At 39.1% G+C, this 27,928-nt stretch overlaps 1 protein-coding gene across 2 annotated transcripts in view; it reads left to right on the forward strand.

The window, feature by feature from the left end:
* Nucleotides 1-4,820: 4,820 nt before the first annotated feature.
* Neil3 (nei like DNA glycosylase 3) overlaps nucleotides 4,821-27,928 on the forward strand; it is a 46,435-nt gene continuing 23,327 nt past the window's right edge. The window contains exons 1-3 of one of the 2 annotated variants that reach the window (XM_038327576.1): nucleotides 4,821-4,920; nucleotides 5,731-5,928; nucleotides 18,829-18,953. In XM_038327576.1, coding sequence (XP_038183504.1) covers nucleotides 5,773-5,928; nucleotides 18,829-18,953 — 281 coding nt within the window. In that variant the 5' untranslated portion in view covers nucleotides 4,821-4,920; nucleotides 5,731-5,772. Of the gene's footprint in view, nucleotides 4,921-5,465; nucleotides 5,603-5,730; nucleotides 5,929-18,828; nucleotides 18,954-27,928 lie in introns of those variants that run through there. The other variant, XM_038327575.1, reaches the window with a different exon arrangement.

A 27,928-nucleotide genomic window follows, 5' to 3' on the forward strand; every position in this document is an offset into this window, starting at 1 on the left:
AAACTTACAAAGGAATTAATCAATCAAGACTTCTACCCAGCTATAACACCTGTGAACATCAATGACCAGCATGGCACAATAACACTAGAGGTAACCAACAGCTCTCTAATTCAGCTTAAGATCTGCTCAACAAAAGGGACAACATTGCCTGGTACTAGAAACATAGCTAACTATTTAGTGATAGCAAAATCATGGTTATTGGAGGAAAACAGAAAATTTTACAATACTAGTCTTAAAATATTAGTTCTTCTAAAAGTTGACAAATAAAACCTTAGTCTCTATCTTTAAAATTAAGCTAAATTTATAGTGTAGAAATATTATAAATTCTATATTTATGAACAACAACTCACAATATAGAAGTTAAGAGTAGGAGTGCCGGAGATGAAGTCTTGAGAGTGCCTCTTAATATTATGTGAATTAATATACAAGTTATACTCAACATATATTTAATACAGTCACTACACAGTAAGATGTAATTCTTTTATCCTACTACACTGGTTTGAACTACTATGTCCCCACCAAGAGCAAATTAAAGGCTTAATCCCTAAGTTGGTACAATTGGAAGATAGTGGTAACTTTAAAAAGCAGGGCCTAAAGGGGGTCCTTAAAACATTAAGGTTTATGACTTAGAAGGAAGGCTGTGACTCTAGCCCCTCTTTCTCTTGCCAGTTCTCATCAAGAATAAGCATACACACAGGGAATGGAAAGATGCTCGTTAAGAGTGCAGGCTGCTGTTCTTTCAGAGGACTGGCTTTCATTCCCAGAATGTACATGGTGTAAACATCCAGCTGTAACTCCAGTTCCAGGGAATCCAATTCCCTCTTCTGGCCTCTGTGGGTACCACACACATGTGATACCCAGCCATATATGTAGGCAAAACACCCATACTGTCTGGGTCTGAGGACAGCAGGACCCTAAATTATTTCTCCGGACCAGAGGGAAGGCATGGGATTAAAGACACGACACACATGGCTTTATCAGGAGGGAGATTCTCAGTGATTCCTCATGAAATCCTGAGTTCACATCCTTAAAATTCCTCCGTGTATTCTCCAAACAGCCTTAAATACCAAAATATATATTGAGTGGGAAATTCATTAGCATTCTGTTTCCTAGGTAACCAGGTGAATGTTTGTGTTCACGTCCATATCTACCAGTGCCTGCTCTGTCACATGTCTTCCTACTCTGTATGCCAGCCAGGTCATGGCTGAATTAACATCTCTTTTCAGGCATCCTCCAAATTACTAAGAAAGAGCAAAACAACATCCTGACTCCTTGTTAGGGATGGCGACAGGCTAGGTGACCAACCACCTCCTGTGTGGCAGGTGTAAACTATGGCCTGGGACTCTGGTGCATGTAGAAATATGCACCTACACCATACAAATAAAACAAAAACAAATATATCTTTATAAATAAGTATATATGGGAGTGCTAATATTTTCTTATTTTCCTCAATTATGTGTATACATTTCACAATGGAGTTCAGAGCCTAATGTAGTTAAAACCAGCTCAATTTCTAATAGAAAATAACATGCTACAGAAAATGTCAGTCTAAATCACCAAGTAAGTAGGAACTAAGCCAATAAAAAAGCATACTGTATTCACAGAGAAACATAAATTTTTGAAGTTAATCAAATGAAACTTAATAAAAAGAGACACATTAATGTGATAAAGCTATTAATTTCCCCAAATTTGTCTATAAATTTAATGTATTTATAATTAAATTCTCATCAGAATTCAGTAGGAACTTGAAGTGATTCTAAATATAACTTGAAAGTTTGAGTAGTTGTGGAAAGCTAACCAAGTTCAAGAAGAAAGAGTAAAAGTGGAAGCTCACTTTAAAAGATACCAAAACCTGTTATAAGACTTCAGTAAGAAAAAAATTATCACAGATTAAGCTGTGGGTGGGATAGCATGCTTATAGAGCTAACTACTTGGGAGGTTGGTGGTTACAAGATCACCTGTATCCAAAGTTCAAGACAACCTGGGGTCAGGTACTCCCCACCTGACCCCAGCTCAAATGCTGTAGGAATTCCTAAAGCCAGTAGCCTTTAAGTCATCTGCCCACTTGGGTGTGGCCTCCTATACTATTTATGCCAATGTGAAGTGCTTGTCTGGCCTCTTTTCCGGCTGCGGGATTCAGTTACTGTTCTTCGTCCCAGCAGAGGATTGTGCTTTGTGAGTCTACCACTAAATAAATAACCCTCTATTATTCTCTATTCTGAGCTTATGTGGGATTTCTTTTAGGCATCCTTCTTCACTCAAATGAGACAAATAACTAAATAAGTAGCATAGAACTGGAGCAGGGTGGTGCAGGAGAATTTTCTGTATTCTGTAAATCATGTTTTAAATAAATGCTGATTGACCAGGCAGGCAGTATAGGTGGGAAAACCAGACAGGAAGTAGAAATGATGCAATGAGAACAGGAGAATTCTGGGAAGGAGGAAGTTGATTCCTCCCATTCCTGCATAGACCACCAAAGAAGCAAGGTGTGAGATGCCCTGCCAGCTGAAAAAAGGTACCAACCATGTGGCTAATGCAGATAAGAACAATGGGTTAATATAAGCTACAAGAGTTAACAAGAAGCCTGAGCTAATGGGCCAATCAGCTTTATAACTTATAGAGATCTCTGTGTGATTTTCTTTGGGGCTTGCCAGCTGTGGGGTATTAGGCAGGACAGAAACCCCAACAAGCAGGCCCCGTTCCTGTTACAGCAGGGGCATGTAGATCTAATGAAACAAAAGAAACCAACTGAATACATCATAGACCTTTTATCTATGATACATCTCTCTATATCCCTATCCCTATATTTCTATATATGTGTCATCATAGACAAAAAGTCTAACTGTAGACATAACCATGTAGATCATATCTTCCTAGATTATGCTGCACTAACAACCAACCCATCCTATAGTCTCAGTGGTTTTTTTTTTTTTTTTTTTTTTTTTTTTGGTTTTTCGAGACAGGGTTTCTCTGCAGCTTGCTCTTGTAGACCAGGCTGGTCTCGAACTCACAGAGATCCACCTGCCTCTGCCTCCCGAGTGCTGGGATTAAAGGCGTGCGCCACCACCGCCTGGCTTAGTCTCTCGTTTTTGACAATAAATATTATTTCTCAGAATCTCAGATCACAAATCTGTGATCAGATAAAAGAATGCACTTCCAATTTAATAAAGTTTATCCAATGGCCTGTGATGGCAACACACTGTAATTTCTGTCCCTCTTGATGGAGACATGGTAACAACAAGTTTACTACTTCTTTGGGGGAAACGAAACAAAATTCTTTTATTTAAAATATTTCAACTTGAATCTGAAAGAAAAAATTCCTCTTGGAAGAATTGGGCAGCCCCAACTAGAATGAAAGTATCAGAACCACAGATGACATAATACTGTATCAGAGGAGTTGTATGTAGAGGGAGCACAAGGTTGAACTGACCATTTTGATACTGTCTTTCCAAGCTGACAACTAGCACTTACACACCTCTGGTCTCCTTTAGATAAAAATATCTCAACTCATTGGCTCTTCCACAACACTGGGGGGTTTGTGTCAAACAAGGAAAGTGTCTAAATGTTTTCTGTTACTGTGGAGCTGTTTCAGTAAATACCACTGAAAACATTTATATATAATGCTCACTGCTGACAAGTTCCTTGATTCAAAGATCAAACTTAGAGGTCTCTGAGGGAGAATGGATGCTATATACTTGTAAATATACTCAAGTAAATTACATAAAAGACAACTTTTCGCCTGCTACATTGTTGTCATTCTAATTAGAAGTTTCTTCAAAGAGTTTGAGAAGTTTCATAATCCAAAACATGTTAGAAAATAATACTCACTGGACTATCCATGCATTTGTGGAGCATGACTGTAGCTCTCAGGAGGCCTTAAATAAGGATCATCAACAGATGGAGGCCAATCTGGGCTACACAGCAGGACTTCATTCCAGATAAATAAATGGTTAATATTGATCGCCAACTGGACAAAATCTAGAATCACCCATGAGATAATCCTCTCTAACTACCTATGAAAGATTTTCTTCTTTTGTTTAGGTTATTTGAAATGGGAAGATTAACCATAAATGTCTACAACGCCTTCCAGTGGCCCACATGTAAGAAAATACAAGACACATGCTTTTGCTTTCTGACAGTTTCACTTCGTGGCTTGTTGGCCAGTCATCTGCTCGGTTGCTGTCATTGCCACTGCTGCTGCCAGACTTCACTGACATCAGAACCCCGTTTCTTTGAGCTTCCAGGAACCACAGATCAGTGACTCTCTAGGACTCCCCTAGGTCTTCAGCACCAGACTGGGACTGCTAAGCTTCATCATGATGTGAAAAGCTTCAGTGTAAAGACAGCCATTGTTGGATTTCCTAGTCTGCATGTGTAAGCCAATCTAATTATCCCCTTTTTTATATAGTCGTATTATTGGTTCTAATCCTCTGATTAAATAAATAAATAGAATTAGATGGATAAAAAGTTAGAATTGCTCCAGAAAAGAAGACACAGAAAGTACAAAGTGTATTCTGGGAACAGAAAGCAGAACTGAATTCCTTAACTTTTCCCAGAACTGGAAATAATAAGGAATGTTTATAGCAAAGTGTCTCCACATAAATGAACCCTGTTGGAAGAAGATCTCCGAGCTACAATCAATCAATCTTACCTTGCAACCTTTAGAGAACTGTGGAGCCAGAACCATCCAGCTAGACCTTGCCAACTTATGACTCACAGAAACTTTTAAATAAGAAATGATGTCATTCATTAGCTAACAGTAAACAATACAAAGGTGAAAAGTGAAAAAGGCTATTTCAGACTTCTCCCCATCCACAGAGATCAGAACTGAATTTGAGTTAACCACGGTTGAGACAGTCCTGAGTCCTATATAGACAATTGCAACCGCTCCCGTCAGTCGGCACTAGGAAGCCACCTCAGGTCTTGGCATTTCTGTTTCCCCTTTAACTGCGGTACAGTGCTGGGCTTGTATGAAACCATAAACTGATGTTTTAGTGTGCTGTATTTCAGTGCAAAAAGGAGATAGTTCTTTGTAACCTACAGACTTTGTGGAGCGACTAGAACCGTATGTGCAGATTTGTTTTTTGCTCAGCGTTGTGGGTGCTTTGAAAAATCGTGTATTCCCCTCAAATTTATATAGAGTCCTTCTTCATAAAAAGGGGAAAAGGCCAAATTAACATTCACTCAGTACAAGTCAAAACAAAATGGATGTATGGTTTGGGGCTCAGCATACTTAGTTATCTGAAAGTGACGTAGTCTTTAATACAGACAATATTGTTAGTTTCCTAAAACTGCTTCTCAGCTTTTGTCCTGCCTCTCAGGTTAGAATAAGGCTTATCAAGCATAGGTCTCCAGACTGTCTTCAATAACTTCGCATTTTAGGGCTGCTTTAGAGGCTGGTTTAGGAAAAGTGCATGGGCTGAGTAGCTGGATCAGAGTTTCTAAGTTTTCATCCCAATTCCCCGCGTTCTTTCATTAACCTTGGTCTTTGGGCTCCTTTCACCACGCACTGGAGGAGGTGTTTAACCAGCTGGGCGGGTAGTGCTGTGGCCTGCAAGGTTTCCGGGCGGAGTCGGCATTCCTGGGAGGGGCATGGACGCAGGTAGGCGGGGCTTGGTTTCCTGTGGGCGTGGCTTAGTGCTCTAGGCGGGGCAGGACACGCGGGAGATTTGAACTTTCCTGCCGCCTAGTCTGTGATCCAGGAAGTGAAGTTGCTTGGTTGTTTTTCAGTCGGGTCCTGTAATTATCTGGAGCTCAGGGCGCTCTGCAGAGATGGTGGAAGGTCCAGGCTGTACTCTGAATGGAGAGAAGATTCGGGCGCGAGTGCGACCAGGCCAAGCGGTGACCGGCGTGCGGGGACGCGCTCTGCAGAGCCTGGTGGGCGCTGCTGTGCTCCCCGGAGCCTCTCCAGCTGAGGTCTCTCCCCAGGTGAGTCAGTCCTATGTCCCGCTTGGAGTTTGCAGCCCGAAGTTGGAGTGACAGTAGAAACAGCCTGTTTCTGGGCCTCATGGTCTCGGCATCTACCCTGGTCCCGGTGTGCTAGGGCCTGTGTTTCCCAACATTTATCGTTACCCGGAAAGTGAGTGAGTCCTAGCCAGAAGCTGACTGACAATGCCAATGCTAGATCCATGGAAGGCATTTTATTTGTTACAAGCCACTTCTGTAAGTCAGTCCTCCAAAGGTGTCTTCTGATGTTTACCTCCTACTTTCACTGACAATATCATCAGATTTGTGCAACGCCTGGGGCTTTTCTTCCCATTGCAAGATGGAACCTTTAATATAAAATTCTATCCCCTTTGCGTGCCTAAAAATCTGCAGTTGAAAAGTAATATATAATTCTAAAATTGCACATGGAAAATTTCGCACTAAATACTCAGTTGAATATTGCCATCTAATGAAGGGGCAGTAAAAGCTACTTCTGGTTTCCTTAAGTGAATTTAGGTCTTTTTAAAGTAAATTGTAGCACAGCTTCTTGCCACTCAGGCGTACATTGCAGATGGCTAGATAGTCATTTCGTAAGAGCTAAGAACTATACTAACAATATTCTGATGAAACTATCGTGCCTTTAAAGCCCTTTCAATGTGTGGTTGATTGTGTTTCATGGGTACTTGGAGTATTGTGCTGTGTTTCAATTTCTCTTGCAAAGCCTTCTCACCTTTGGTCTAGGAAAAGAAGTTTTCTGCTATGAAATTGGCCTATGTTCCCAACTTGAAAGAAATGAGGAAAACATATTTTCAAGCTGAGAAAAAAATGTTTTCGATCTTTCTAACAGTTGTGTTTCTGTTTACTTTGACTTGATATGTCAGCGAGTGCTCTGAACTTTTTTTTTAAAAAAAAAATTATAATGTTTTTCAAAGTCATTTCAGAGTGCTATGGAGATCTATGTTCATGGTCTTTCTAAAATATTAATGTTGATGAAGATCACTCATTCAGCAAAAATTTGAATATCCTTAAAGTACCAGAGTATGCGGAGGCGAAAGTAAGTTTGCTTTTATACTATAGTTGGGGAGATGCAGTCAATAAAGGATAGCATAAAAATTTACACTTACAAATTAACATCTACAAATGGATGGAACCACAGAGGAAGGCTGTGGTTCTCTGCTAGGACATTGGGAGACAAGAGAAGTCTCCCCTGGGGAGGCAACACATCTGATATATGAAAGGGGAATAGGAGATATAGAGTTCTTGGGATGAAGGTGGGCCAATATACAGAAAAATACCATTCAAGGACTGGAAAGAAAAGTTTTCTCTCTCTCTCTCTCTCTCTCTCTCTCTCTCTCTCTCTCTCTCTCTCTCTCTCTCTCTCTGAGAGTGTGTGTGTGTGTGTGTGTGTGTGTAAATGGGTGTGTAGTAGGAGGTTCCTTGTTTGTTCCCAGCTGTTCAGCCCTGAAATAATCACACAGAAACCATATTATTTGTGATACTGTTTGGCCAATAACTTAAGTATATTTCTGGCTAACTCATATATCTTAATTTAACCCATTTTTATTAATCTGTGTATCACCATGAGGCTGTGGCTTACCAGGTAACGTTCCATTATCTGTCTCTGGCTGTGCTACACGGCTTCTCTCTGACCCTGCCTTCTTTCTCCCAGCATTCTGTTTAGATTTCTAGTATTCCCTATCTGGCCTAGCCAGTTTCTTTATTCATTATCCAAAAAAGCAACACATAGACAAAAGGACCTCCCATATAAGGTGGCTTTATATTAAAGCTGATTGGCAGATTATAAAGACCTCCATATACCATGTGGGACATGGATTTTTTAAGTTTATTTTTGTGGGTGTGTGTGTGTGTGTGTGTGTGTGTGTGTGTGCTTGTATATGTGGTTGCATGTGTGTCAGAGAGTAAGATGGGACAGCTGGCAGGGTTAGCTCTTTTTCTACCTAGTGTGGGTTCCAGGGACCAAACCAAACTGACATCTTCAGTCTTAGGTGCTGAACCACTTACCTGCTGAGCCATTTCAGATGCTTCACATTAGGGATTTTTCTTCCTTAGGCATCATGAGAAACCCTGAGTGGTAGTTAAGATTTATTTACAGTTTGAATGGAACCCTGTATATTGAAGAAGAGAAAAAAAATGGAAGAAATCCCAAGTAGGCATTGCAACGATCCAGGTGAGGAGCTTGGGCTCAGCTGTTGATGGCAGAAATTAAGGGAAGAAAGCCAGTCGCTATTTTAGAAGCAGAGACTGTAGGACTTAGCAGTGCTTCAGATATGAACATCCTCAGTGATACCATGCTCTATATCATCCAACAGTAGTGTTTTGTGATGTACTCTGTGCTTGTTACTGGGAAAATAAAACCAAATAAGAGTCCTGTTGCAAGAAATCAAGATTATGTCTTAAATAATCATCTCATTGGTATTTAAACAAAATAGTGTTAACATTTTTTTAGGATTATCTTGATTAACTGCAACAAAACATGGGGTATAGTTAGGCATGAGAAAGAATAATAAAGAATAAAGATAAACCCGTTGGTACAGAAAAGGAATATGGGGCCTCAAGGTGAACTTAAATCAGTTAAACACTCTCACATGTAGTAAAGTGTTGGGCCAAGATTTGCTCTCCCTTCAGACTTCAAAACAAATACTTTTATGTATGTTACAGCATAAAAGTTTCGGTAATGGAGTGGCTAATGCAGTGGTACACCTTAAGGCCTGTACGTGAGAGTGATTTCTTATTAACTGAAGAAGTATGACCTTGGGTTTTGGCGGTGTCCTCCACCACCATTTGAATTTTGTTCACCTCAGTCAATTACCTGCTCTGATAATTCTCTTCATTGCTGTGTTCAGATGGCACCAAAGAGTACATCTTGATAACCTAATAGAAGTGCTTTATTAATGTTTGAGCAATGATTAGAGTCCCTTGGCAACAGTACTCACTAAGCTATAGTCCGAAAATAAATAGCCCTGCATTTAAAGCTATTACGGAAAATGCCTTAATAGAAAGGAGAACTAATTATTGGAATAGAGCCTTGTGATTAGGATGAAGGATCTGCTTCTATCGACATTGGATTGAAAATCAATGTGAAATTAATAATGTGGCTTTCAGTAAAATTCTAAATACTCCCTTGTGGCTTCATTTTCTGGGCCTTTGATCTATAAAAGCATAGTAATAACCTTTGCAAATATCAACAGTCTTTTGCGTTTGAGAAGGATGTTGGATCTACACTAAATTTCATTAAAATATGGACCATTGTCACAAACTTCTGGCACGATCATTATTGTAACAGATGACCCCGTTTCTTCGGCATATATGCCAAGTAGCAAAAGCTATTTAATGTTTCTACTGCTGGCTTGAAATGATTAGTTTTCTCAAAGCAGCATTTAAAAATAATTGCATACTGTATTCTTTACAGTACTATAAATATGAAAAAATAACAAAGGAGAGCTAAGGAAATATTAAGTGGCCATTTAGCGTAAAAGATTCGAACTTCAGATAATCATTTCAAAAACCAAACATAAAGCATCTTACCTCAGGAGCTACTGCCAGGGTGAACCACTTACTCTGTTTATCATATGGCATTTCTCTTTGTTCTGGTTACAGTCCATAGAAAACCCACTAATTCCCCTCCCGCTGTGGCAACCCATCCTTATTTTTAAGAATCTTCCCTGTAGAAGATCTTGGCATCTGCCAGTCATCCACACGCTGTATTACTCTTCTAAGTTGTGGCCCACTGTCTTGTCAGCTTAAATTCAGGCAACCGTGTAAGCACATTGCATGAAACTCTGCTGGAGCTTGAGGGACCTTATGGTAGGACACACTATCGGAATGTAAATGAACACGTCCAGCTAATGAGCTTTGAAGCATCAATCCTCCAATTTTAATTGTTGGGTGGATATGGTATTTTAGTGAAATCAGTGTGTGATCTGCATGTGTTGTTAACTTCCTTTCACGAGAATAAAACTGTCTGGGCATAAGTATTTACCGATTAGAAACATGCACTGGTTATTCTGATGATTTCTTAAAATGTCATAGAGTCTTTAATATGTTACCTACATGGAATCATCTGTATGATGCTTTAAAGCCTCATGAACAGGCTAGGCATTTAAATATGAGTTGAATGGATGGAGGAAAGCCAAGCTTTGAATAATGTAAAGAGGCTAAGTATGTTTTTAGGAGTCTGTCTGGAGTTTCTTATGACCATATGGACCTTTAGTTGTCTGTGTCATTTGGAGACATGTATTAGTACATCGAAGTACAGAAGCCCCAGAGTAAAAGCCTTCCCACGTTCAAAGTACAAAAAACCAAAGATGTTTTTCTTTCCTTTTATTTGAAAGGATAAGCTAATCAAATATCCCAAAGGGTTTCCTATATATTTTATAGGATGTGTATTATATACTTCTTGCCTTTTAAATGGATACTGATAATGACTTCTCTGGAGACTCAAGGTCATTATTAGTAGCACCCAGCATTTCACAGACTCAGGAAGGGAAGGGTAACGACTTAGATTCTATTTATTCTATAGATGATAGTGGCAAGTTGTCTATGGCCATTGTAGCTTTGATCCAACATTATTTCAGATGCTGCAAAGAACATCTGGTCATCTTTACTTTCGCTACATCCCCATCTGGAGGTGCTTGTCCTCGCATCTGACTCTATTTGATCAAGGGCAAACCAGAGGACCTAAAAGCTCTTAGCTTTTAGTAGTTGGCAAAATAAACATTTTTGTGATTGCTCCTCTTTTTCCTGGAGTACTGCTTTCCCAACAGACCCACTTATTGTAGAGTATTTGAGAACACCCTCTTCTTTTATGAAAGGGTGTGATCCGTTGATATTATTCAGTGGCGTACAGTGTGTTTAGCCTTTGCAAATGTTCTCAAGGGTGTAGAACACGTTTTCATCTATGGACCTAAAGACATTAGGTTAGATCTTGGGAATCATTTTGAAATTAGGGTTTTTGAGGGTTTAGATTGATAGATAAGTGACCTATAATTTTAAAAAGTATATTACTGCGACTATGAGGGTGGATAGGACATTCTCTGCGACAACAATATACAACTGAATGAGAGTCAAAACATTTGTCTAGGAAAGTCTCATTTTTCTCTGAAAAGTTCATCTTCCTGGTTCACCCATGGATAGGCAAGATAAATGGTAATCAGCACAATAAATCATGTGCTGTCTTTGAAAATATATGTTGCTTTGAAGATTTCATATTATTAAGCCACTTGAAAATGGGAAGGTGAACCCTACTCAATCATACTTAAAATTGTGGCAAAGGAGATTTTCATCTCTATTTCAGACAAAGAAAGGAAAGGATCAAATGTTCAGATAACACAGTAACAGGATTATAAGGGTCAACATGAGAAAGTCAAATACGTATTGGGCTATTGTGTGTAGTTATAGCAAAGATAATAGCTTTCTGGAAATTAATTTTTGAGTTTGTCTGGGCAACAGAAGCTTGTAGAAAGAGGTGATAACCTTAGATTCCACAGCAGGACAACTGAGTATCTTGTAAATATCTTAGGTTTATTGCAAAAGCCTTGCCCAGTCTTTACGCAGAAACTCACAAAATGAGATGGTGCCGAAGAAGAAGCAGTGGAAAATATATGAAGAGGCTTGTGGGAGATAGTCAAGTAGAGTTGAAAATTTTATTTTGCCCCAAGTGCTCCGTATAGTTGATTCTTTAAAAGTGACAGTGTCTTTGGGAATCAGATGTCTTGGGCAAAGCCCCTGCATAATGGATAACCCAAATTTAAAAATGATCTTTACATGTCATTTTCCTCCAAAGATGAAATATTGGAGTACATTTTTAAAGCCGTGTTTGAATGCCAAATGAACCTGTGAAACAGGGGGAGATACAGCAGGATGGGGTTCTTCTTGGTGGCTAAACATGAGTCAATCTGATTGGAAAAGAACGAATAGAGAATAAAGTTCTCTACTCTAAGGGAAATTTGAAGGAGTCATTTCAGAACTTTAATTTCTGTGTAGCCTTCGATAATCTTGTGAATTATGTTTCTTCCACTGCAGATAATTAGAAAGTAACAGAAACAGTAAAGTTTCTTCTCTTTAATTTTTTGTCAAGAAATTTTGGTAATGATAATTATAAAAAAGGCATAGTGGTAGAAACATAGTCCTATATTTTAAATACAGTCCTGATTTTAGGAGAGAAGAGGCAAAGGGTCTGTTTAATTCCATGAATGTTACAAATTTCCCCAGACACTGTAGATAGCCCTTGGGGATATTAGCTAAACAGAGTCACTGTACCCAGGGAACTTCTATAGATAGGGGAGGAATACAAGTCACAGCCACATAATAGTTCAGAGGAATAAGTACCATGGCAGTGGAGATGCAAACAATAAGCTAAGTGTGGCCAGCAGAAAGCCTCACGATTCTTCCAACTCCCCAGGTAGGCAACAGGGAAATGTGGGAGCCAGAGAGGTTTAGAAACTACATATCTATATCTATATAACCTTATCTATATCTGTATCTATATCTATCTATCTATCTATCTATCTATCTATCTATCTACACATATACATACACACATAGACATGTACATATGTACATATATATATATATATATATATATATATATATGGTAGGGATTATGTCAATGTTTCTCTTTAATTCCTAAATACCTCATTAGGTTAAAAAAACAAAAAGAGTCAATTCTTTAAAACATATTCAAGCTAAGGTCGCACAGTATCTGTGGCTGGATGACTTTCTGCCATGCTGAAGTCATTTGATCGTTTCAGGTCATTGTTTTTCCATAAAGAAGTATTTTCCCCATCTTTGTTCATTCCTCTGCCTGCCCTTCTTCTACCACCTACATTATACTTTTGACATTCATTGGGCCATAAACATTTTTTCGACATGTTTAATTTTGTAACTATCTCCAAGTTTTCCTCGGTGTCATAATGTATATTGTTTTTAGCTATGAAGAATAGGCGAAAATACCAGCAGCGCAAGTGAGACACATTTTACACCTTTAAGAATGTTGTTTGAGGCTCTCGGAGGCGCTCTCAGCCACGACAACATATTTCACTTTTCCCTGACAGCTGTGTGAAGATATTTAATGGTCTCATGCATTTTAAGCATATTGGCCTTTATATTTTTGGATTCCTCCTCCTAGGCACAACGGAATTGATTTGCAAGGGCATATGGTCTCCTCTGAGTTGTTAATAAGCAAGTGGTCCAGGAATCATAAAGGTTTGAAGGACAATCCATGAAGGTTTTGTTTTATAATACTAGAAGGATAAAATTTTCACATTTAGATCTCTGTACAGTTTCTGATAGTTAGCAGTAAATGTCCTAATGGATGCTTATGACCACCCTTGCTGCCTTGATTACACTCTTTGTGTGTGTGTGTGTGTGTGTGTGTGTGTGTGTGTGTGTTTATATGTATATGTATGGGCATGTAGGACAATAAAAACTTGTTGAAATGAACCCGAGTGTGGTGTTTTAGGTGCTCTTCATAGACTCTACATGAAACCATATTCTCCACCTTGTATGTTCTATATAGTCAGTAAGGATATAGTTAGAAATTACCTGAGAAAAATCTAGAAGATGTTTTGGATCTCTCCCTAACAGCTATTATTGGGTGTTTTAATAGCCAAAAGTTTAGAATTCCACTAAAACTCATATTTTCTGTTTTCTTTTCTTTTCTATAGAATGCTTCTGAGATATATGTCTGAGTATAGTGGTTTATCTTTGAAAGGTACTAAAAATTAGATGTGAATTTTACTTGTAAATATTTCAGTTCTCCAATTATAACAATAAATAGCAGTACATTTGCTGCTGAATTAAACTTCAGTGTTCTGACAGTGGGACAGTTGTCCTAATAGAGTACAAAATTATTTGTCATATATAGGCCAGGTTTTTAGAATATATATGATTAAAAAATACCAGGAGAGTTATGATGTGGGTAAACCCAGGATTAACTAGGTAAACGATCAAGAGCATTTTCTTTCAGTAAGATGAGGACTATTAATGAGATGTAGTTGGGATAACTGGTGTGCCTAGTTTTGTGCTATCAAATGCGATTTCAAGACCATCTTTTTTCATAGATGTCTGACAGATTTCAAGTGAGAGGATGGAACTGGCGATACCATTTGTGTTTGGACATTGGCTTCAACCTGAGAATGATAAATTAATGTTTTTATGTGCTACACACAATGTTTGAGGATCCAGGTCCCTAGGGCTATATGGCTCTTAGTTTCCTGATTTATTCAGAAAACTTATCAATCAGTAGATAAATACCACAGGTATGACTCCATACCGATTCCCCTTTATACCTGTGTTGTCTGCCCTCCGTCCTGATATTAAATTCTGTGTCTCCATCAAGACCAGCACATTGTGTGTGCTTTCGCCGTCTCTTCTTGCTTCCTAAGGATGGTGCTGCAGGTGCTGTGTTGTGTGGTTGCTTTCAGCGCCTGATTCTTTCCCATTGATACACAAAAGTGGATCATCTCCAAATGAACAAAATTTGCTTTTCTCCACTTCCTCTCATCTCCCGCCTTTGTGTATTCTGTACACTTTGTGAATTCATTCTGCCTCCCTGCTGTGATTCCTGCTCTCTATATCTCAGGCCTGGTGCTTTTATCAGGTGTTTCCCATTCTTCCATCTCTAAGTCTCTTTCTATGAATTACTCCAATACGGCTGAGTTTAGGGGCCAAGCTCAGACTTTGTCTTCCTTGGTTTGCCAGCAGCCGCTAATGTGTCCTCTTCCTTGAAACGTTTTCCACGTGCATGTCTCTGCCTCCAAAGTGCTTGGGTTGAAGACATGAGCTTCCACTGCCCATCACCAGACACCTCAACTTTCACATGTCTCCCAACAAACTCACTTTTTCTATCCTATGTATTTTCCTCAGGTCTCTCTGTGACGTCTCTCTTATTGTGCATGCCCCAAACTAATCATCTCAGCTCTCCATCTCTCCTGCTCTTCATTCAGTTCATCTGCAAATACTTCGTTTGACTTTCAAAACATGGTTAAGAATGTGACCATTTTCAGGATGCTGGACCTCACTGATCCAGATCCCTGTGCTCCTGAGCTGGTTCTTTGCAGTTGTCTCAAGGAATATTCAGATTCTAACCTTCAACTCCTTCAGCCAAATCCAGCAGCCACTGATTTCAATTCAAATACTAACGTAGACCATATTTTTGCTTCACTCCATTAAGAAGAAAAAGCCACTCCATAAATTGAACCTTGGACCACACAATCAGATTCCTTGTATATGTCAAATCTCACTTATGTTATCTCACTAGTTTTCTCTGCAGTGGCCACCCTGGCCTGTGACACAAGAGAGGCATGGCACTCTTATTCCTTTTACCAAAGCCATGGCTCACTCCCTTACATCATTTACAACTTGGTCAAATGCCAGTTCCCTTTTAAAATTATTTAAAATTGCAACTGGCTGCACCCTCCTGGCAACCTTGATCTCCTCATCTCTATTTCTTTTTGAAATATCCTAAGAAACCATTATGCTCATACTCCTCACCCTGTCCTTCCCCTACTAGATGATGCATGCCACAGTGATGGAGGAATTTAGTTTGCTCTACTTATTGATACCTGCCCAACTTCTGGAACACAGTCTGAAATATACAGGGAAGTCAATAAACTTTTCTGAAACGAACGAATCCAATTAAACAGTCACAAATCAGCCATATGTAATGGAAAGAGTTGTCTTTCTAGATGTCGTGTGCCACTTTGGATGTCAGCGGTAGACAAAGCGAAGAGAATAACATGAACTGTCATAGCTGTTGGCATCTACAGTTTTTACGTAAATGATGTAAGTTCTTGTCAAAGCTGTTAATTTAGCAGTTTGAGAAAGCTTCACATGAGACAATTAAAACTCATTTACTACTTTATTCGTATTGTGACAGCATACGAGCCCTTGCCAAGAGCCATTATAACGCATGGTGAAGTCAGAACTGGGTGAAGGAAAGAAAGAAAAATATCCGGAATAGTGGGTAGAAAGAACCATCTAAATATATGAGCTCTCATAAAGGGAAGGGACATGGTGTAGGACTCTAAGGGGAAAAACATCAATGTGGCAACTAACAAAAGTGTATGTCATTAACCAGGTGTTGGGTAGATGTTAAGTTTGTTCTTTAACTTGTAAAAACATTGGGTCAAATGAGCTATTTCCCTTTGAACCAAGAACCTGGGAAACATGGTAGGACCAAGTGTGTGTGTGTGTGTGTGTGCATGTGTGTGCATGTGTGTGCGTGCGAGCATGTGTGTGTGCTGTTAAACGGGATAAAACTGATCACTGGCATTCTGCTAGAAACCTGAGTAGAACACAGCAGAGAGTATGTATGGTTAAAACTAGATACTAATGAAGAATTTACAGGGCTGAAGAAGAGACACTTGTCATTGGAATGGTGAAGAAAGAAACAAGGTTCTGAGGCATTAATTCACAAGTGTCTGTCTCGAAAAACCAAAAAAAAAGAATTTAAAATGACACTAAGACTTTAAATCTCGGATCCCAAAAGTGTGACCTAACCTTACTTAGACAAAAGTTACGCATAAAAGATCTATGTCTGCTCTGTATTTCATCATCTTAAAAGTGTCCTGGCTAGTTTAAAGGCCATTGTACATAATAATTGGTTGCCATGGAAACCTACCTTGAAATCTGCTGTTGTAGTCTATCCTTGGCTTGAAGTGTATATAAGTGGCTTAGAGACTGCAGGGGACAGAAAAGCAAGACTCTTGCTGTCAGTCAATCCAGGACAGTCACATATTCATTTACAAAAACAAAGCAGATTTGAATGCGTGTTTTCCTCTCACTGAGTACTCTAGCCTGCCTTGTTAGTACTTGTTAATCATACAGAGGTCTTTGAGTTCATTTGTGGGTTAGGAGAGAAATCAGAAGCCGAAGTTCTAAGGACATGGTGACATCTGGACCGGTAATTCTGATGCCAGAATCTCCCAGGTTCTTCCTGTGTTTTTTGCAGAACTAGAAGGCTTTCATAATTTTAACTATTATTTGTATGTGTTTATCACTTGTTCTGAGCCTGTAACTAATACCTCAGCTGTTTAGAGCATTTGGTGCAGAATTATGAGGAACAGATCTCAGCACTCACCTCACATACTGAGCATCCCATCAAGTGCCTGTAATCCAGCTGTGAGGGTTTAAAGACAGGACAGTCCACTGGGGTTTGCTAGATTTCTGCCTCCCTGAGAAAACAGGACCCCAAATGGTAAAAGACAGAGTGAGGAGGAGACCCAAGGTCCCCTTCTGACCCCAGTGGGTGTATATGCAAATCTGAAACACACGAGTCTAAACTCACTTCGATGAACATAAATAGAATTTTAAAAATTGTTGTGTGTAGATTGGGGCTAAAAAGAAGTCCTCACACTAAAGAGCACTTGCTGCTCTTAGAGAGACCAAAGTGTGGTTCCTAGCATCCACACTGGGTACCCCATAAATCTGTGTAATTCTAGCTCTGAGGGATCGACAACCTCGTCTGTCCTTACCCTGCACCTCTGCACACACATTAAAACACACTAAAGGTAATTTTTAAAATCCTTTAAAATATGTGGTTATCATTTGTGCCTATTTTATATTATGTAAAGTTGCATTTATTTTTATTTTATATGTATGAGTGTCTTACTTGCATTATGCATGTGCACCACATGTACGCCTAACGCTTGTAGAGACCAGAGAAAAAGCATAGAGTCTTCTAGAATTGAACTGAGTTATGAATATATGTTTAATAGTTTTATTAAATTTTGTGTGTTCATTAGATGATGCCTATGAAACATACCTAGATGATAAAATATGATATAAGGAATACTAGCATACATACTGCTGAGCTGAAGAAAACAAACGTTACCATATCTAAACTAAATCCCATTCCTTATCTTCCCCCACGAAAGAACCTATAATTCATGTTTATGTTTTGCATTAGTTTTTTTTTTCTTTTTTTTTTTGGTTTTTTAAGACAGGGTTTCTCTGCAGCTTTTTTAGAGCCTGTCCTGGACCTAGCTCTTGTAGACCAGGCTGGCCTCGAACTCACAGAGATCTGCCTGCCTCTGCCTCCCGAGTGCTGGGATTAAAGGCGTGCGCCACCACCGCCCGGCTGTTTTGCATTAGTTTATATTCATGATTACACAAATTGTAATCCTAACTATATTGTTTGGTTTTGGAAGGCTGATGGGAAAATGAATTTCCTCTTCTTTGGGTTGACATTATGGTTGACATATAGTGGAGCATATCACACATTAGATTTCCCACTCTGGATGCCAGGCTTTAATTTGTAACATCCATGGTCCATGGGAAGGGGAAGTCTCATTCCTTAGCTCTCTTAAGGGTCCTTATGCTACAGGCTAGCTCAGGGTTTCGCTGGTTCTCTCCATGTGGATCTTTGCTTAGATTTTTGGTGTAGATTTTTGACTTAACTCTATTTTTCTAAAATTTCACCAGTACAGTTAAAATCTACATTTTCATATTTCATTCATTACTTTTAGCAGTCCAATTAGAATATCCCTTCGAGGATCTTGATTGTATATAGTTTTAAAAGCAAAAAACGTTGTTAATTCTACAATATTCTCATAACTTTTGCTGTAATTTCATGTGCGTGCACATGCACACACACACAAACACACACATACACACTATGGTCTTGGGAAAAGGTCATCTTAATTGTTTACACTGACTTTTATTTTCAATTAAAAAATTGGCTGTTGTCTTTTCGAGTCACTGCATAGTAATTGGACAAAATACAAGTGTATAGATAATTCCATTATTTGGCTTCACAGAGGTTGATTTTCTTTTAGGAATGAACCTGGTCATGGAATAATAGGAGTGGATTTAAGAATTGCGTTATAATTGTATTTAGAGTTTGCATGTGTGTGTGTTACATGTGTAAATATTTTCTACTAGGCTGCCACAACGAATACTCAAGATTCTGGCTGGAAATTCTTGAGACTGTTTAATGGACATGTTTACAGTGGTGTGGAAACCTTGGGGAAGGAGCTGTTTATGTACTTTGGCCCAATAGCCTTACGGTAAGACAAACCTGTACAATACATCATGATGCTCCGTGTATAAATGTATGGGGAAGCCTTTGCTTGTAGCTTGCCAGGTTTTACATTTCGTCCTGTAGAAAGTGTTCCAGATATAAGAGAGCTCCAATATGAGAGGCCGGAATTCTATGGTGGAAAGAAAGAAGCGCAAGAAGAATGTGTTGTGATGTCATCATTACTTGGAGTTCAGTAATTTGTCTTTTCTTAGGAAAAAACATGGATGGGCTAGGTGGGCTTCTCTAGTACACCAGAGCCACGCCTCTGTTTTGATTTTCAGCGCATGTTAATTACGTTTGGTGACATGGGTTACTTTGTATTTGTGACAGACTCTAGTTTGGTTTAAGTGCATTGCTCGATTTTTTTTTCCCTGTCTTCTTTCTTTCTCCTAAGCTCTGAAGGAAATTTGGGAATTGAAAGAATTCATAAACTTTCCCACAGACAGACTGAAGTTCTTGTGGGAATATATGGATAGTATATTAGCAAAAAAAGGCCTTGATTGACTTGCTGACAATTAGACTCGCATGACCACCTATTTGGCATGCAGTTAAATGAAACAGGCTTGTGAGTTGGCAAGTCTGTCATACTGTAGTGTGGTTTTAGAGGTTAGCCTCAGGTTTGACAAACTGTGAATATGGGTTTGCTTCCTGGAACTCTTTTTTTTTTTTTTTTTTTTTTTTCGGTGTTTAGACATTGACCAGCTACCACCTGAAAAGCAAAAGAGCTATTCCTGGATCCCATGCTTCTAACAGAAGGTGAATAACACTCAGAGAGGCCGAGAGACATGGCTCTCTGATTGTTATTTATTGTGTCTCATCTACTGCATAGTTGGAGTACTTCGGGTTTCTGTAATTGCTTCCCCTGTGAGGTGTTCTCTTAGTTGTCAGCAGCTTCTGTCCTTGGGCAACATTGTCACGTCATGGCTTTCCTTAGTCTGGAATTGATAACATCAGCATATGTCTGCTGGTTCATGCAGTAATGATATATTGCCGGCTCCATTATTACTTCAGTAGATTGGTGTGACAGAAAACACTCAGCTCTGGACAGGGCCATACGCAAGGGAATCCATGGATGATCGTCGAAAACATTGATATGTTATTGATTCTTGGTTTTAGGTGGAGATTTATTTTAGTGGGATGAAAGGGAGGCTTTTATCAGATGTTCCCCACCAGACTGATAAGGAGGGAATCATTTCTCAGTGAAGAGCTGTCAATAAGTGTTCCATGAAGTTCTAAACAAGGGCACTCACATCTTCAAGCTACGTGAATAAGTATCATCCCTGGAGAGTACCTCTCTCAATATATGGGTGGGAAAAAAATTCACTGGCTTGCTTACATTGAATTTCCTGCGGCCCTAATGACTGTTCTATGTAACAATTCAAGGTCACTGGCAGATGTTGGAATCTGAACTTAGCAATCAAAACTCAACTGCATCCCATATTACAATATGACTTTAATTTTTTAAAATGCATTTCTAACTTATGCTTCTTAAGGAATAAATGGATCCAACAAAGAGAGACACACTTGTATGGAACGGCAGGTCTGTGCACCATAGATAGAGATGTAGTCTTCAGTTTTGACTTCCTTTCTAACCACAGTTCTTGTCTGTGTCTCAGAGAGTGTACAGCAGGAAACATGCTTAGAAGATTTCCTTCAGTTCTCCAAACACCAAGGTTGGCATAGTCAAAATTCCCTTTGAATTTTAGTCAGAATGCATGTTCATTCACAGGGAAATTATGAATCGTCAAGGATTCATTTGTTTATGAAAGTAGAATATACTATAAGAGAGTAATTCTACGGTCCACTCTCACAGAGCTAGCTGTGTAAAGAGCTCCACTTAAGAAAAATTCAAATTAGAGAGGGGAATATTTCTGTTAGTAAATGCTTTATCCAAGGGATCTTAATCATACTGTGGAATACTAAACAGAATTTCATACGCACTTTTTTTATAGACATGGTTGCAGCATTGTGAGATTTAATACCTGTATCAGCACTCTCTTCAACCAAAACAAGGCAAAATAATTTTTGCCTTTATTGCTGTCTGGTATGTGCATGTGTTTGTATGTGGGCGTGCATGCCACAGCACACATGTGGAGGTGAGAGGACAAATTGTGGAGTCTATGTTTTTCCCATTTTATGTTGGTGACATCAAACTCAGGTCACCGTGCTTGCATGTGGGTAAGTGCTTTTACCCACAAAGTCATCTTGTTAGCCCTAATATAAGTGGAGCCTGTGCTTTCTTTCCAGGCCACCCAGACCCAAATAGTCACATACAAACTATGCTAATAGCAACACTGATTGGCCTATTAGCTTCTGATTGACGAACACCTGCATCTTTAAATTAACCCATTTCTATTAATCAGTGTAGCACCATATGGGTGTGCCAGTAAGATTCTGGCATCTGTCTCTCTTGGTGGCAACTATATGGCATCTCGCCTTCTTTCCTCCTCTATCTCTGCTTGGAATTCCCACCTGACTTTCCTCTGCTAAGCCATCCACCTGACTTTACTCTGCTAAGCCATCCACCTGACTTTCCTCTGCAAAGCCATTGGCCAAAACAGCTTTATTCATCAACCAAAAAAGCAACACATATTCAGAAGGACATCCCACATCACCCTAATATAAATTTTGCTTTAAATGCAACTAATATGACCACAAACTAAGAAATACAAAAGCGTATAATAAGCCCACCACCAGATCTAATTTTTTATTTACTCTAGATGCATATGTGGCTAGCACAGGATGGACGTACATCATTGTGTCTATGCAATTAGTCAGATATACCATACAGACTAACTTTAACCATCAAAATGGATGCAACTGTTCCATTTCTAAGCACTTGGCTCTTTCTAATTTCTGATTTATATGACTCTTACTGACTGTGATTTGTAAACCTATTCAGAGACTAGAAAGTACATTTATAATATTTGATAGATTTTTGCCATTGGACTTTCATAATAAGTTTTGTAGTTTAAGTGCTATGAACCTTCCATTGGTATACATTAGATAATGTAACCATTCTTTCTAGTTTCCTAATCTGTCTTTGTGGGATCTATAAACTAGTTATAAAAGGGTTACATCTTCAGATAATTTTTGTATTCCATCACAAAACATGAAGGGTAAAATTTAAGTATGATAAGAATTCTAAATTAAACCATATATATCAGAATCATGTTCACACACATAAATGGGTGTTCTGCCTGCATGCATGTATACTTACCATGTGCATGCATTCCCTGTGGGAACAGTAAAGGACATTCAAGTTTCCTGGGATGGAAGTTATAGATAACTGCGAGTTACCATATGCTGGGAGCTGAACCCAGGTCCTCTTAAAAGCTGAGCTATCTCTCCAGCTCTTGAATTATACTTCTTTCTAAGTGTGTATGCATGTGTGTGTTTGAAACACATGCATGTGACTATGGAGTGTGTCCACATGAGCATTTGGGGTTATTTATAATATTTGTCTCCTGGTTTTTATCCAATTATCCTGACAGTTTTATTGTGGCAATTACCTTTTTTCTAGTAAATTTCTTTGCAAAGTTATTGAGAAACAGTTGACCTCATCTGTATTTCTGAGATCACCATGTTCTTTAATGGATCCAGGCATCCATTTTAATTAATAACACAGATTTTTAAAATAAGTTTAAATATGATAAATGAGTTATCTTTCTTTATTTGTTTTTTTAATGTCTTTATTTGCTCTTTAAGAATTTCAATATATTTTTATTGTATTCTCTTTCCCTAACTCCTTCCAGACCTTCCCATCCTCTACCCAGCAAACTTCACATTCTTTTTCTCTTTAAACAAACAAAAATGGAGTTTGATTTGTGCTACCCAACTGCTCCTGCTCATAGGGCCTGCCCTAAAGTCTGGTTGGTATGTCCAGTGATATTTCATTGAAGAACTCTCTGAGAAGTTATGAACTATGAATAGTTTCTTCCCTAGGGGTAGGACTTTCTCCTCTTAATGCTGGAATTTTGTCTGCTCTGAGCTTGTGCAGGTCTTCTGCATGCTCTCACAGTCTCTGTGAGTTCGTATGTGCACCTGCCCTGTTGTGTATGGAAAACACTCTTTCCTGGAAAGTCATTAATCACTTCTGGTTCTTACAGTCTTTCTTTCTGCTCCCTGCCCCCTGACCCTACCATACCCTCACATCGGTCCCTGAGCCAAGGTGTGATGAAGGCATCCTTTATAGGGCTAAGTACTCTAAAGTCTCTTAGTTTCTGCTGTTTTCCAATTGTTGGTCTCTGTATTAATAACCATCTACAAGAAGAAGCTTCTCTGATTAGGGTTGAATGACACACTCATGTATAGGTATAACAATATGTCATCAGGAGACATTTTATTGCTATGTTCATTGAAAAAATAGTAGTAGTAGGTTTCTTCTAGAGCCCATGACCTATTTAGTCTCCAGTTCTTGGCTTCTTTAACAATGTCAGGTATGAGTTCTGTCTCATAGAGTGGGACTTAAATACGTTTTTTGAAAAAGTGTCTGTTTGCTCCCATAATATTTCTGCCACCATTGCACCAGAGAACATATCTATTGTGCTGATCATTTTTGTAGCTCACAAGGTTCATAGCAGGGTGAGATTCACTTTTCTTCTCCAGTGATGTACATTAAAGTTTCCAGTCCTAAGAACTCTAGCCAATAGGGATGAAGCTTCTAGTTGACTACCAGCTGGTTCTTTCCATGTTCTATGCCCTAAGTGGTATAGCAACAGGGTCTTAGTTTCAAATTTGGTGATAAACAGTTATGTTTGGAGGAGGGGCCTATGGGACCAGTTTTCCCAGTGAGTCAAAAAGATGTAATCAATTCCTGCTACTGGTGGTTTTATTTGGTAGCATATGATGTATAGTTTGAGTATTGTCTCCCCTATGATATGGTAGCTCTGTATTAAATTTCTATATGTAACATTAGCTCAACTTCCTTGTCCTTGTATGCCCAGTATTTCAAGGAATAATCAACTCATCATACAGGAAACAAGTCTGTTCTAAATAACACTGTTTTGTTTGTTCGAGATGATTCTAGTTTGTTTTGGTCCTTTGGTCCTCTAGAGAGACCTTATCTGTGTTCAGATCTTTCATTGCCCCCTTGAGGTGGGAATAGAAGAGAGTGTTTTTAGGGGTACATAACATAAGGATACACTCAGTGCTGATGCTCTTATCTCTTGCAGTTCATATACATGGTGAATTATTTAGATTGAATTTTGAGTGATTCTTGTATTCTTACGATACCCTCTACTTTGTTATGATGTGTTAGCCTTTCTGCATCTGTCTAGATAAGTTTTTTTTTTCTGAGAATGCTTTTGTTTTCGTGCAAGATGTTGTCCCAAAGTTGTATGTTCTTATATACTTTACTGTTTATTTGTGACATTAGGATAATATTGTCTTACAACGAACTTAATTTCTCTGCCCTTTCTGATTTTTATGTAAGTTTGTACTGATGCACTAACTTGCTTATTGTGTTTGGAGGCCTTAGAAGAAAAGAGTAAGCAAAGCAGATGACTTAAAAGAATGTAACAACTAATGTGATACTTAATATTGACTGTCAACTTGACAGGATCTAGAATCATCTAGAAGATAAGCCTCTGGGCATAGCTGTGAAGAATTATCTAGATTAGATTAGCCTCTAGCCATGCCTGTAAAGGAGTATCTTGATAAAGTTGTTTGAACCATGAAAACTCAACCCCAAAACAGCTAGGGTATTGGGCTGCATAAAAAAAAAAGGGGGTGTGGTGGTGGTGGAACATAGTTGAGGAGAACACAAATGCCCTTCTTCTTCCTTATGACAGAGACAATGTAACCAGATTTTTCAAGCTCAGACAGCCTCTATAGGGATATACATTGCCTCCATAGGGTTATATACTGCCTTGATAGAAGTATATACTGCTTTGATGGGGGTGTTTACTGCCTTGATAGGGATATATATGGCTATGATAGGTGTATATAGTGCTTTGATGGGGTATATACTGCCGTGATAGGGGTATATACTGCCATGATAGGAATATATATGTATATACCTTTGATGTTTGAGTCAACACCAACACTTCTTTCCTTCTTAGATTATCTTTGTCAGGGTGTCTCAGCACAACAACACAAAAATTAGCAAAGACAGAAGTGTTGGACAGCATGAATGAGGATTTAGGATAAATCAGAGGTTCTAAAACAACTACTTGTAATTGCAAGCCAATGAACAAAGAGACATTTTAATAGAGTTATATAGGAGTTTTCCTTGGCAAACTTTATGTAGCAGAAAACTCAAAGAACCTCAAATAAAAACAGATCTCCCTCACACATACCTACTCATGGTGCTAAAAGCCAAGAATGAAGCGAAATCCTGGCAACAACTAGATTAAAGGAGACATATGAAGAAACAAAGTCGAAAAATACACGGGGCTTTTCATCAGAAACTCTGCAAGACAGAAGACAGCAGGGAGGCCTCTAAATTGCCAGAACAATAAACCTCTCAACTGAGAATTCTAAAGTCACTAAAAATATGTATTGAAAATGAAGGGACGATAAAGAAAATGAACAAAAGCCCTGAGAATCCAACAACAGCAGACATGCAATGTTGAAAGGTCTGTCTGTCTCACATATGGGATAAATAGCTGGTAGAAATTTGAATCTGCAGGAAGAAAGAAAAGTAAACACAGAAAATATAGCAGTAAATAATTTTTTTTGTCTTAAAGTATGTCTAAATAATTGCCTTTCCCTTTTGTTTTGTCTCTGTTACTCAATGTTTACGTTCATTTACAAGTGCAGTTTCTCGATCTGCTCATTGAGGAGACTCCTTATCTCTGATGTTTTTTAGTTAAATATCTTAAAATTTCTCATTTATTCAGGTGTCTTTAATATGTCAATGTGTAATTATATAACAAAATAACTATTAGTGTTTTGATTATTATTTTTAATAAAATTACTTTTTGATACCTATATCATTGTTGATATTCAATATTTTAATTTCTGTGTATCGCATAAACATGTATAAGTATATATATTCTGTAGATGGAGGCTGCTGTTTGTTCCCAGCTGCTCAGACCCAAAATAATCACATAGAAACAGTATTAATTACAGCACTGCATGGCCAGTAGCTTAGGCATATTCCTAGCTAGCGCTTACATTTAAATTACCCCATTTCTATTATTTTATATTTTACCATGACCTGGTAAGGTTCTGGCATCCATCTCCTGCAGTGAGTACATGGTGTCTCTGACTCCATCTTCTTTCTCCCAGCATTCAGTTTAGTTTTCCCACCTAGATCTATTCTGCCGTGCCACAAGCCAAAGAAGCTTTTTTATTAACCATTGATAATAAAATGTATTCATAGCATACAGAGGGGAATCCCATATCAATATTCATTGTATTATGTTGTATATATGAATATACACATATGTATAAAATCTTAGATAAAATGGCTAGAAGAGCCTTATATAAATATTTAAGCTTAGAAATGGAAATGAGTTTTCTCTTGAGTCTTTAGAGTGAATCTAGTAAGTAGTTAAGTGTTCATTGGGTTTGGTAGTTTGTGGTTGCTTTTACTGCTTTAGTGACTTCAGAACTCCAGCTCTTTACAGATCTGCTGGAAGAACAACATGAGGCAGGTCCAGCGTGCTCTGAGAGCCCATCTAGTAATGAGGGGTCCTTCCTTCTAATACCCATCTCAGGGCTCTGGGCAAGTGCTTTTCCTGTAGGACTAAAGGCTGCTCGTGAGATGCGCTGAGATAAATGGGCCTGGGCAGGCCATAAGCACATCCTCATCCTCCTACTCCCACCCCTGCTCCCCTAACTTTGATTGAGTTCACAAATCTAGGGAAACTGAGTCCGATGGGAAAAAGGGGGCAGTTCTGTTCTTAGAGGACAGACCAGGAGAGGGTGAAGGCCCCTGCCATTTGCTGACCCAGCCCATCTGTCCTTCTGTGCCCACTTGGACTTCCCAGGGAACCCTGGGAAAACGTAGTCCTCCCCTGTTCCTACCTCCTGTCCTTTTGAGGGGTGCTACTCTGGGCTAAGCAGTAGCTGCAGGCTGTGAAATGGGCTCTACCCCTGAAAGGGTTCTTTGTGACATCAGTGTTAGCCCTGCTCCTACAGATCGTTGCCCATCAGGCTCCACCCCACAGAATACCTGCAACAGTCAGCTTCTGTCCTGGGCCATAGTGACTTCGGGCTGCCAGGATTCATCACACCGAGCTGCAGATTACATCACCAATCCACCTAGTCCCCTCCACTACACTGGTAAATTTTTACCATTTGCAAGGTGTGAGGTCAAATGCTTACTTCAAGGAAATTAATGAGGTGTATTGCAAGCTGGCACCCCAACAAGAACCTGCCAAACAAAGAGGCTGAAACCTTCAGGCTACTGTCGGAGGCCTATGAGGTCCTATCAAATGCTAAAAAGTGATCAGCAGTATTCTAGAAACAAAAACAATCCCATAACTGGACCTTCTGGCTTATGCCTGTGATCCCAGCCACTCAGGAGGCTGAGGCAGGGGGAATCAAAAGCTCTAAGATAGTCTGAACAAGTGAGGTCTCAAAAAAAAAAAAAAAAAAAAAAAGAAAAGAAAAAGAAAAAAGAATGGCTGGTTTGTAGCTCAGGGATAAAACCAGAATATGCCAGGGTTTGAGCTTAAACTTCAGACCTGAATAGCACAACTACCTGCTATATACAACAGCAATGAACTTTGTTTATTTTATGCATTCCAGCACTTCCATACACTCTGGCAGGACCAGAGACCATTTAGATTCTGGTCACTTCCGGGGATGGACAGTCAGTCACTCAGGGGGGTCTCTTGAGGTCTGTTTCTATAGTGCACACTCAGACAGTGGGCTAAGGTTGTGTGTGTGTGGTGTGTGTGTGGGGGGGGGATTTTTTACATCACGGAGCTTCCATACCTATAAGACTGCTTTCTGGCTGTTCCTGCCTGTCTGTGGAGTGACTTCTGCACACCCTTCTTCCTGTTTTTG

The sequence above is a fragment of the Arvicola amphibius genome, chromosome 4, assembly GCF_903992535.2.
Source record: "Arvicola amphibius chromosome 4, mArvAmp1.2, whole genome shotgun sequence".
Taxonomy (NCBI): Eukaryota; Metazoa; Chordata; class Mammalia; order Rodentia; family Cricetidae; genus Arvicola; species Arvicola amphibius.